Genomic DNA, 12,468 nt, shown 5'->3' with positions numbered 1-12,468 from the left:
TACAATAGTAAATTAAAGGATACACACAAAAGAGGAAAAAAATGACAAAAACATAAACATAAGGGAGGTCAACACAGTAGTGATTTTAGAATGTTTGAATTCAAACGACTATCAACTTATAAAAGACACTATAAACATAGCTTGGTATAAATGAAGCACATGGTAACCACCAAAAAATCTACAGGAGATATACAAGAAATAAAGAGAAATGAATCCAAATACAGTGCTACAGAAAGTCATCAACATATGAGAGAAGAGAGCAAGAAAATAAGAAAGGAACAAAGAAGGACTATAAAAATAATCAGAAAACAATAAAATGGCAATAACTACATACCCATCAATAATTACTTTAAATGAATAAAGAAGAGATGGTACATATACACAATGGAATATTACTCGGCCAAAAGAAATTAAATTTTACCATTTGCAATGACATGAATGGTTCTAGAGGGTACTTTGTTAAGTGAAATAATTCGAGCAGAGAAAGAATAATATGATTTCACTTATATGTGGAATCTAAAAAACAAAATAAAACAGAAACAGACTCACAGATACAGAGAACACACTGATGTTTGCTAGATGGGAGGGGAATTGGGATCTGAATGAAAAAGATGATGGGATTAGAAGTGCAAGCTAGCAGTTACAAGGTTGTGGAGATATCAAGTACAGCATAGGGAATATGGTCAATAATATTGTAATAATTATGTATGGTGCCGGGTGGGTGCAAGAGTTCTTGGGGAATTACTCTGTAAGGTATATAAATATCTAACCATTATGCAGAGCACATGAAAGCAATATAACACTGAATGTTAACTATAATTGAAAAATAAAAATTTTTAAAGAAAAATGAATGAAATGTTCTTCCAAAGTTTAAACTTTTGCTCTATGTGAAGAGGATGAAAAGACAAGCTACAGACTTGGAGAAAATAAATGCAAACTAGCCCGGCTGGTGTGGCTCAGTGGTTGAGCAACCCATGCACCAAAAGGTCACCAGTTCGATTCCTGGTCAGGGTACACGCCCAGGTTGTGAGCCAAAACCCCAGTGGGGGGCATGTAGGAGGCGCTGATCGATGTTCTCTCTCATTGATGTCTCCCTCTCCTTTTCTCTCTCTCTAAAATCAATAAAAAAAAATTAAAATTAAAAATAAATGCAAACTATATTATCTAAGACTAGTATCTAAAATATATAAAGAACTCTCAAAACTCAACAGTAAAAATACAAACTGATTAGAAAATGGGCAAAAGACTTGAATAGACATTTCACTGAAGAGAATCTACAAATAGAAAATAAGCACTATCAACAATAAAAATAATTTTTAAAATAATAAGCACATGAAATGATATTCAATACCATTAGTTAGTTTTTAGAGAAATGCACATTAAAATCATAACAATATCAGTATACACCTGTGGGAATGTCTAAAATAAACAAAGGGCCCTGGCTGCTGTGGCTCAGTTGGCTGAGCAACAACCGATGCAACAGTCTTAGGCTCGATTCCATGTCAGGGCACATGCCCAGGGTGCAGTCTCCATCCCAGTAGGAGGTGAGCAGGAGGAGGATGTTTTTCTCTCTCTCTAAAATCAACACAAACATTACAAAAATCACAGGGACAATACAAAACCCTGGCAAGGATATGGAGAAACTGGATTACTCTCATAAATATAGCCATTTTGGAAAACAGTTTGGCATTTTCTTCAAAAATTAAACATGCAACTATGCGTATAACCCAGCAACTATACACTTGGTCATGTATCCAGAGAAATAAAAACTTATGTTCACACTAAAACTTGTACATGAATGTTCATCATAGCAGCTTATCTGTACAGACAAAATCTAGAATCAGTCCATACAGCCTTCATCAGGTAAACAAAATGGTGTTCATACATATAAAAAATCACTAAGTAATAAATAATCTAAAAATTGACTCACACGATAACTTGGATGAATCTCCAAAAAATCATGCTGAGAAAAAAGCCAATCCCAAAATGTCATATATTATACAATTCTATTCATATAGCATGTGAAATTGCCAGTTTTCTAACTACAGGACAGACTGGCGGTTGCCCAGGATTTGGGAGGGAGGAAAGGCCGAGAAGGTCGTGAGTGCAGTTATAAAGGAACATAAGGGATCGGTGTGGTGTTGGATCTATTCGATACCTTGATTGCAGTGATCAATACATGAACCCACATAAGTGGTAAAATTGTGTAGAACTTAATACACACCGACACACAGAAATGAGTACTAGCAAAACTGGGGAAATCTGAATAACATCAGTAAATTGTTCAATGTCAGTACCTTGGCTGTAATATTATAATTTTGCAAAATGTTAACATTTGGAGGTACTGGGGAAAGTGAGAATTATTTCTTATAACTGCATGTATATCTACAATTACCTCAATAAAATGTTTCAGTTATACTGCATCTATGGCCCTACTAATAGCACTAAATGACATATGTGTCCTGTGGCTTCCCCTGTATTCCACCACAATCCCACACATCCCGGAGACTATGAAGACTCCTTTAAAAACTACAACGTGGCAGCTTCCAGCCTTCACTTATTGCTAATTAGACATTCATTTCAGAAGGTGTTATTTTCAGATATCTCACATTTCACAACAAACTGGTTTCAAAAATTGTCAGAGATAAATGACAGACCTAAAATGTACACATATAAATTAAACAATACATCAAGGTTCATCTAGTCCAGTGATTTTCTTTTTAAGCAGATAAATCTTTTTTCATACAAAATCCTACATCAAGAAAGGAGAGACAAAGGATGACTACTTCCATTAAGCATCTGGGGGGCCCAGCACACTATGCGTGCAGTGTCCCCACACCATGACAGCCAGCCTTAAGACACGTCTATGGAGTCTTCTGAAGACTGTCTGAAAGCCACCAACCTCGTTCACTGCTCAGGATTCCCAGTGAGTAGCCCAGAAAAATGAAGTGACTGGCTCCAGACTATCTAGCTGATTAGAAACAAAACAAAACAAAACAAAGCCCTGAGTCTCCCGACACCCATTCAGGTCTGCCCACATCACTTATACCATGATGTCTCTTAAATTACATGGGTTCTCGTGAATTTGCTAATTTCTGGGATATCTAGTATGTATGTATGTATATATATATATACACACACACAACCTATCTGTGCTTGAATAAATATCTTGGAAAATAATTTTCATTTTATTAATAGCACAGAAGGGCAAACTGAGGCATTTCTGGAAAGAAGCAGAATATGAAGTCTTAAGACTGCATAGTATCTGAATTCTAGATTTAACCATGATCCTCCTTAGATCTAGCTCTGCTCTTGGAGTTCTTCCACTGACTAGAATCATATCTGGTTTCTACCTTCCACACTACTGAAGACAAACTAGAAAAAGGTCAGATTTAGTAATGAACAAGAGAAAAACTGAGTGTAGTAGTCTGTAAAAAATGAATGAAAAATCTGACATGGAAGTATTTTAGACAGTATCTGATACATTATGTTAGGGAAAACAAGTGGTTTGAGATATTAGATATTCTCAAGATATTAGAAATAAATGTAAAACAAGAGAAACGGAAAAAGTCTACAAGTCAGACATAAAATGTAACTATCGGATCAAGTGAATTTCAATTTCAGACCATTACCCTAATTCCATAAACAAGATCAAAAGGCTTCTGCATTGAGCTTAAGAACTAAAGCAGTTACCCAGCCTATCAGAGAGATTCTTCTCTAACTTCTCCCACGATGATGTCTGGGACCCTAGTGTTGCCTGCAAATTTTCTATCTGTCGAAGCAATGGTCTTGTCGTTGACGAAACACTTTGACTCAGTTCCTGGTTTCGATTCTCTGCTTCCTGGAGTCTCTGAATCACGAAATTCTTAAGTCATTACCACTGACAGCAATAAAAACAGTAAAAACACCAGCAAACAAACTTTATGAGAGATTTCTGGAAAAAATTTTCTCTAAGATAGAATTACTTTTCAAATTAAACTATCTTCTGATTATTCAATCCTTAAGTTCATGTTGCATAATTATCTAAATAAATTCTTCTTTACAAAGCATCTTCAAAGATAAAGATAACCTTTGCCCATCTTAAGGTAAATATGCGTATCATCCAAACCTCCCTGTAGTTGCCTTCTCATCCAATATTTCTAAGTATTTATAAAAACAGGAAGGTCAATCTGAGTTGTATTTTCTCTCCCTTTTCCTATGAAGGTTCGTTCTCTCACTGAAAATTAGTAGAGTAGTAACATAAAAACTGGGCACTGATTGTCTGCCTCACAGTAATCAGACTGATAATAATTAATAAACCAACTATTACAAATGGAAGAAATAATACTGAATAAATCTGTCATTAAATTATTTTCTATATAACTGAGTTAGGGCTTTTCTTATATATTTTAAGGTTCCAACTCTGATTTTGTTCACGCAAACCACAAAAAAATCTAGCAAATGATATGCATGGCAGTAATCCTCTCAATTCCATGAACATCACCCAGAGTCATTTTGTTTCTAGGAAAACTGTGACAGCACCTGCTGGAGCTCGCTGATTTCATGGCGGAAACAGTCCTCTTTTCTGGCAGCTGTTTGCTCTGCACGCTGCAGGGCCAGCCTCAGGTCCCCCACCTGCGGGAGGAGACCAACACTGTCTCAGTCTCAGGCATTGTCCATGATTTCCTGCTAAGTACATATTGTGTGTTGTGTTGACTTACTGTTCATGTATAATGCTCTATTATCCAATGAGCTTTTACATATGATTGTCCCATTCATCACACAATTCCAAAACTGTATGTATGCTCACTACGTACTATAGAAAGTACTCTGTTCAGCAAAAAAAAGGATGTGAGTATGTACAAGGCACAGCCACTGCCCCACAAGATGAGAAATATCTGCAATGCAGGCAGCACGTGGCAGCTCCATGAGCTATGAGAACTGGTCCTGAGAAATAAACACAGAGATGTTCCCTACACTGTCACTACATCAGCAATAACACACAAAACATGACATATTCTAAATATCCATCAGCAGTAACCTACTTTTGCAATTCTGATACAACATGAATATACCCATTAACAATTACAATAAATGTAAAAGACATGTAAAAATGTATGATTTAATCTTAAATGAAAACACTATAAAATAATACATATAGTATCAAGTATAAAATATATATACATGGAAATAAGAACAAGATTATACACGAAATTGACAGTACATATAAAGGTGATGATTTTATGAATGATAGTGTCCTATACTCTCTACCTCCTATTCTTCCTATTTTTCTTTATTTTATTGTTCTAGTGTATTTTTAATTTAAAACATTAATAAGTTCTCTACCCTAGTGATAGAGAAGCAGAAACACAAGGGATATATGGACCATGGCATGATTTATAATACCAAGATATTGTTATACAACTCAAATTTCCATTAATAAGAACTGGCTGAATAGAATGAAGCATTATAACTCTAAAAACATTTTATTTTAAAAGTTCTAGGTTTTAAAAAAAGTTCCATTTTGTACTATGGAGTAATCATCAAGATACTTATTTTGTAAATAAAGTAAGCTGTAAAACAGGATAACTAGTAAACCATATCTATTTTTTCTTTTTATCTTCCTTGCCTCCTATCGTTTTGCAGGTGTCTTCTCAGCCTAGGATACCCCTCCCCAATCTTTGCAAGATGGTGGGGGGTACTTTTTGTTGTTATGCTTTAGGTATCAGTTTCCGTGCTGCCTTACATACATAAATGTCAGCCCTTTGAAATTTGTTGGAACTTGCTTTACAGTACAATATGGACAGTTTTTTAAAAGTGTCAAATGTGCTTGAAAATCATTTGTAGTTTGCAATTTGCTGGTATAGTGGAGTATTTATGCATGCTGAACCCAATTTGCTGCTTATGTTATTTTTTATATCTTTACTGACTTTTGGTGTGGGGTCTATTGGTTCAGAAAGAAGTATGCTCTATCCCTGAATGAGAGAGGGTTGTTAAATCTCCTATTGTTGTTACTGAAAAGGAACTGGGCCAGGAGCAGATCTGCCTTGGGCTGGCTAGTAGTATGTGTGTTCTTGACTTCATGCAAGAAATATTTTACAACACAAGTCCAGGTGATTCTGAGAGTATGTTTATTAAAGCTGGGGACAGTGAAACAAGGAAGGGCTTAGGCCAGAAGAAGCCACAGGACGGGGACTAGGCAGGGCTGCTGTGGCTCACTGAGAAATAAAAGTCACAGTGAAAGAAGTGAGCCAAGGCAGGGCTGTTGTCAGCTCACTGGAAAGTCAGAGAAAACAGGGCCTCAGAGAAGGGTTCAGGGGGGTCACCCCAGGACAAGCTACCACAGTCCATCGCTCCCCTCGTTGCAAGTCTCATGGGACCCTTCGAGTTTAGGAGAGGCATGCTTGAGAAGGAAGAAGAGAGGGGAGAGAAAGGTGTGGAAATGCTCCGGGGAGGGAAAGTTCCAATAGCAAACTATATTTTATGTAAGAAGGGTGTGAGAGATACAAATAAATATGTATATAAGTGTATGTGTGTTAAACCAAATATCCATAAAATGGTTACTTATAGACAAATAAAAGGTATAGGGAGGGGCTAAGTTGGAAACAAATGTTGTCTCAATATATTTTGTCACATAGCTCTCACTTTGGACTCATGTAAATGCTTTATGCATTCATGTAAAATTAAATCAAAAGTGCACTGGAGTTGCTCAGCCAGTGTGGCTCAGTGGTTGAGTGTCGACCCATGGACCAACAAGTCACCAGTTTAATTCCCAGTCAGGGCACATGCCCAGGTTGTGGGCCAAATCCCCAGTGGGGGGCATGCAGGAGGCAGCCAATCGATGTTCTCTCTCATCGATGTTTCTATGTCTCTCTCTCCCTTCCTCTTTCTCTAAAATCAATAAAGAAAAAAAAGTGCACTGGGGTTAATGAGGAAAGAATAGTGTTTTCAACCAACGGTGTTGGGAAACTGGATATCCACATGCAAAAGAACTAAATATGAGAGTTAAGTCTATATAACTTTTAGAAGGAAATGGAAATCTGCATAGCCTTAAATTAAGCAATGGTTTCTTAAATACGACACCCAAAGCACACGCAACAACAACAACAAGAAAAAGGCAAGTTGGACTTCATCAAAATTAAAAAACTTTTGTGCATTAAAGGACACTATCAAGAAAGTGAGACAATCTATATAGAGTGGGAGAAAATATTTGCAAATCCTATATCTGATAAGGGTCTAGTATATAGGTTATATAAAGAATAAAAAGAAACCCAATTAAAAAATGAGCAAAAGATTTAAATATTTGGAAAAAATCTCTCCAAAGAGGATATATAATGGCCAATAAGCATATAAAATGATTCTCAAAATCATTAGCTATCGACACCACAATCAGATACTACTTCACACCCACTAAAAGGGTTACATTGAAAAAAATAGACAATAATACATACTGGGAAGGATGTAGAGAAATTAAAGGCCTCATATACTTCTGGTGGGAATGGAAAATGATGCAGCTGCTGCATAAAAGCTTGGCAGTTCCTCAAAAGAGTTAAATATAGGGTTACCATATGACCTGAGGATATGTATCTAAGAGAATTTAATGTATGTTCACACAAAAAATTGTAAATGAAGATTTAAAACAGCATTGTTCATATTAACAAAAAGTGCAAAAAACCCAAGTATCCATCAACTGATGATTCTATAAGACAAACTGACAAATTTTGGGATTCCTCCTTTATCTGAGGTCCATGGAGTTACAATCTCCTTAAATTATATGCAATGTTTAGTATTTATCTGCATATGTGCATTTCTCTGGTAAGAGGGTCCTTAGCTTTCATAATGTTCTCTAGTAAGTCTGAAATTAACAAAAAACTAGGCAATATTTATATAATTTAAGCATCACTTTAACAACAGTTTAACAAAACCATACAAGTTAGTTTGCCCAACAGAATAATAAAGAAAATATAACACGTCTACCACCAAATAAGGTTTTTTAATTTGCAGAATCACAAAGATTTAAAAGACAAATGTAATTCAACACCCACTGCTTACTTGAATGGCTAATGCTTCTTGTTGCTGACGGGCTTCTTCTTGGACTTTCTCTAGAGCCGCAGACAGTTCTTCTTTAGCTTTTATTTCATGACTCAGAGCAGCTTCCTGTGCCTCACTATCCTTTGCAGCATTGGCTTTGTGGAGATCAGTAAGTTCTCTTAAAAAAATTAGATTGTTAAGTTTCATTTAAAGTAATGTGCAGTAAACTATATGGCCAAAATTATGAGGCTTCCCTGAAGATGTCCATTTGATCACAGGATGAGGGCAAGTTCACCACATAATGAACAGTGACTGCAGGAAGTACTCTCTCTGCTGTACTAGCTTTGAACAGTTACAAGTTCATTTATACCTAACTTATATGTTAGTGATCAGCTAATAGAAAAAGGATTTCTTCGCCCTGGCCAGTTTGGCTCAGCGGTTAGAGCGTCGGCCTGCGGTCCGGAGAGACCCGGGTTCGGTTCCCTCTAAGGGCACGTACGTCGGTTGCAGTTTGTCCCCGGCCCTGGTTGGTCGTGCGGGTGGCAGCCACTCGATGTGTCCCTTCACGTCGATGTTTCTCTCTCTCTCCCTTCCTCTCTCTCCTTACCACTCTATCTGTACAAAAAATGGAAAAATATCCTCGGGTGAGGATAAAAAAATAAATAAATAAATAAAAAGAAAAAGGATTTCTTCAACATCCTACATTTAATTGATTTTAAATGAGTTACATATTTATTCATTTTCTTACTTGTATGCACTGTCAAGAGCAGCCTGAATACTCCGGTTCCTTTCTTCAAGTTCATTCATGTTCATTTGAAGTCGGCCAAGATCCTTCTCTTGACGTTCAACCACAGAATTTAGTTTTTTAATATTTTCTCTATGTTGTTTCTCAACTTCTTCTTTACCATCAAGGACCTGTATTATAAAAACAGGCAAAAGTATTCTTCAAAAAATAACACCATGGTAAATAACTATATTCCAGGAATCTCAAGTATTATAATAACAAAGAATAATCTTAGCATTCGTCTACTAAATTACTGAAAAATTCTTCCCATGTGATATATCCTAAAATAAATCATTCCAAATGTTTTATAAACTATAGTGAACTGTTCATAAAGTAAATAATAACAATTTATATGTAGAGAATAATTAACATTCACCTGTTTTAAATGTTGCGCCTCCTCTTCCAGCTCTTTAACTTTTTTCTTCAGTTTTGCAATAATATTTTCATTTTCTTTGTCTTTAGCTCTTAATTTCTTAATGATGTTAGAACTATGGAGCTGCTGCTTGGAAAGTTTTTCTCCTGGAATGGCAAAAAAGTATAAATTCAAATAACAATGATTCCCTAAATCTAAATAGAATTTTTCTCTAAACAGTGATATACAATGATAGAATATTTTAAAAGTCACAATACTATAGACTTCCGGTCAAGATGGCGGCGTAGGTAAACGCAGTATCTCATCCTCCCACAACCACATCCATGTTACAACAAAACTACAGAACAACCATCATTCAAAACCGCCTGAAATCAAGCTGAATGGAAGTCCTACAACTACGGAATTAAAGAAGCTGCATCCAGACTGGTAGGAGGGGCGGCGGCGCGACGGGCTGGTCCCACACCCACGTGTGGGGATAAAAATCAGGAGGACACATCGGCTGGGAAGGTCCTTACTGAGGACTGAGGGGTCCCCACACCAGGTGCCCCGCTCAGGGTTCCAGTGCCAGGAGGAGAATCCCCATAAATTCTGGCTGGAAAAACCAGCAGGAACTGAGGCTCAGGGAAGCTGACCTGGCTGGAGCCCCAGGCAGCTCCTTAAAGGGCCTGCGAGGACTTATCAGACTCTCTCCCTCTAAGCTTAGAGGGGAGCAGCTCGAGGGGAACCAGAGACATACAGGAAAGAGCTGTTTGGCACTGGAGCAAGGGCTGGAGAGGGGGCTTTCTCTGGGACAAAGGGTCTGTCAGAGGCCTTTGTTCCTTTGGTGAGCCCTTCCCTGGGGCAGCAGACAGTCGCCATATTTGGGACTCCAGCAACCCGGCTCACACTGGTAGCCCCGCCCTGCTGACTCCTTGAGGCCCCGCACCACCCAACTTTCAGGCCCACCCAAGCTGTTGGCACTTGCTTAACCATAGGATTGGCCTGACTTGGATCCTGCTTCGGGTTTTCCTAAATTTTTTCAAACGAGCAGCATCTGGTCTCAGCTAGCCCCATACCTCTCGTTAAGTAATACACAGAAACAAACACAGGGAGGCAGCCAAAATGAGGAGACAAAGAAACAGGTCCCAAATGAAAGAACAGAACAAAACCCCAAGAAAAGAACTAAGCGAAATGGAGATAAGCAACCTAACAGATGCTGAGTTCAAAATACTGGTTATGAGGATGCTCGATGAACTCAGTGAGGGCCTCAAGAGCATAAAAAAGGACCAGTCAGAAATGATCGATGCACAGTTAGATACGAAGGAGGCTTTAACTGAAATAAAGAATAATTTACACAGCTTCAATAATCGAGTACGTAAATCCAAGGAGCAAACCATCGATAAGGAAGCAAAAAACGCCCAATCAGAACAGCAAAAAGAAAAAAGAATCCAAAAAAATGAGGATAGTGTAAGGAGCCTCTGGGACAACCTCAAGCGTGCCAACATTCGCATATTGGGGGTGCCAGAAGGAGAAGAGAGAGAACAAGAAATCAAAAACCTGTTTGAAACAATAATGACAGAAAAATTTCCTAACTTGGTGAAGGAAACAGACATACAAGTCCAGGAAGCACAGAGAGTCCCAAACAAGATGAACCCCAAGAGGCCTACACCAAGACACATCATCATCAAAATGCAAAAGGTTCAAGACAAAGAGAGAATCTTAAAAGCAGCAAGAGAAAGGCAGCTAGTTACCTACAAGCGAGTTCCCATAAGGCTGTCAGCTGATTTCTCAAAAGAAACTTTGCAGGCCAGAAGGGAGTGGCAAGAAATATTCAGAGTGATGGAAAGCAAGAACCTACAACCAAGATTGCTCTATCCTGCAAAGCTGTCATTTAGAATCGATGGACATATAAAGACTTTCCCAGACAAGAAAAAGTTAAAGGAGTTCATCACCACCAAACCATTATTATATGAAATGATGAATGGTCTTTTTGAAGAAAAAGATAAAATATATGAACCAACAAAATGGCAATGAATACATATCTATCAACAATGGAATCTACAAACAAAATGAAGAGATACAACAGAAACATTCTCATAGATACAGAGAACATTTTGTTGGTTGCCAGATGGGAGGGGGTTTGGGGAAATGGGTGAAAAAGGTGAAGGGATTAAGAAGTACAAATTGGTTGCTAAACTGACAAACCTCAAAGGGAAAGGGGCTGGGGGGGGGTCGGAAGAAATAAACCAAAGAACTTATATGCATAACCAATGGACACGGACAACAGTGTGGGAAAAGGCGGGAGGGGGGTAGCAGTGGGGAGGAGGGGGTCAATGGGGGAAAAATGAGGAACATCTGTAATACATTCTACATGCAACAATAAAGATTTTAAAAAAATAAAAATAAAAATAAATAAATAAGTAAATAATAATTACACACACCCCCAAAAAAAAGTCATAATACTATAGACTTCCGGTCAAGATGGTGGATAAAGGCAGTATGGGGGACTCCCACAACCACATCAAAGTTACAACGGAATTAAAGCAGCAGCCACATCCAGACTGGTAGGAGGGGCGGAGGCAGACGGGCTGGTCCCACACCCACGTGTGGCGGATAAAAATCAGGAGGCTCCCGAAGCAGGGAAGGTCCTTCCTGAGGACTGAGGGGTCCCCGTCCCACACCAGGTGCCCCGCTCAGGGTTCCAGTGCCAGGAAGAGAATCCCCATCACTTCTGGCTGGAAAAACCAGCGGGAACTGAGGCTCAGGGAGGCTGAGGCGGCTGGAGCCCCAGGCAGCTCCTTAAAGGGCCGGTGCACGGACTTATCGGACTCTCTCCCTCTAAGCTCGGAGGGGAGGCAGCTCAAGGGGCACCAGAGTCATACAGGGAAGAACTGAGCTGTTTGGCACTGGAGCAAGGGCTGGAGAGGGGGCTTTCTCCGGGACAAACGTGCTGTCAGAGGCCTTTGTTCCTTTGGTGAGCCCTTCCCTGGGGTGGCAGACCGTCGCCATATCTGGGACTCCAGCAACCTGGCTCCCACCGGTAGCCCCGCCCTGGTGACTCCCTGAGGCCTCACCCCACCCAGCTCTCAGGCCCACCGAAGCTGTTGGCACTTGCTTAACCATAGGATTGGCCTGTCTTGGATCCTGCTTCGGGTTCTCCTAAATTCCTTCAAACAAGCATCTGGTCTCAGACAGCCCCATACCTCTCATTAAGTAATACACAGAAACAAACACAGGGAGGCAGCCAAAATGAGGAGACAAAGAAACAGGTCCCAAATTAAAGAACAGAACAAAACTCCAGGAAAAGAACTAAGCGAAATGG

At 39.0% G+C, this 12,468-nt stretch overlaps 1 protein-coding gene across 2 annotated transcripts in view; it reads right to left on the bottom strand.

Moving 5' to 3' along the window:
- The window catches only part of TMF1 (TATA element modulatory factor 1), a 47,010-nt gene that overhangs the window by 7,689 nt on the left and 26,853 nt on the right, over positions 1 to 12,468 (bottom strand). For both annotated transcript variants that reach the window (XM_036267358.1, XM_036267359.1), the window contains exons 6-10: positions 9,171 to 9,313; positions 8,759 to 8,925; positions 8,032 to 8,188; positions 4,522 to 4,614; positions 3,694 to 3,850 (exon numbers count right to left, since the gene is read on the bottom strand). In XM_036267358.1, coding sequence (XP_036123251.1) covers positions 3,694 to 3,850; positions 4,522 to 4,614; positions 8,032 to 8,188; positions 8,759 to 8,925; positions 9,171 to 9,313 — 717 coding nt within the window. The remainder of the gene's footprint in view (positions 1 to 3,693; positions 3,851 to 4,521; positions 4,615 to 8,031; positions 8,189 to 8,758; positions 8,926 to 9,170; positions 9,314 to 12,468) is intronic.

This window comes from Molossus molossus, unplaced genomic scaffold (genome assembly GCF_014108415.1).
Source record: "Molossus molossus isolate mMolMol1 unplaced genomic scaffold, mMolMol1.p scaffold_m16_p_18, whole genome shotgun sequence".
Lineage (NCBI taxonomy): Eukaryota > Metazoa > Chordata > Mammalia > Chiroptera > Molossidae > Molossus > Molossus molossus.
Note: the sequence above shows the minus strand (reverse complement) of the source record. Positions and strands in the feature narration are given on the sequence as shown.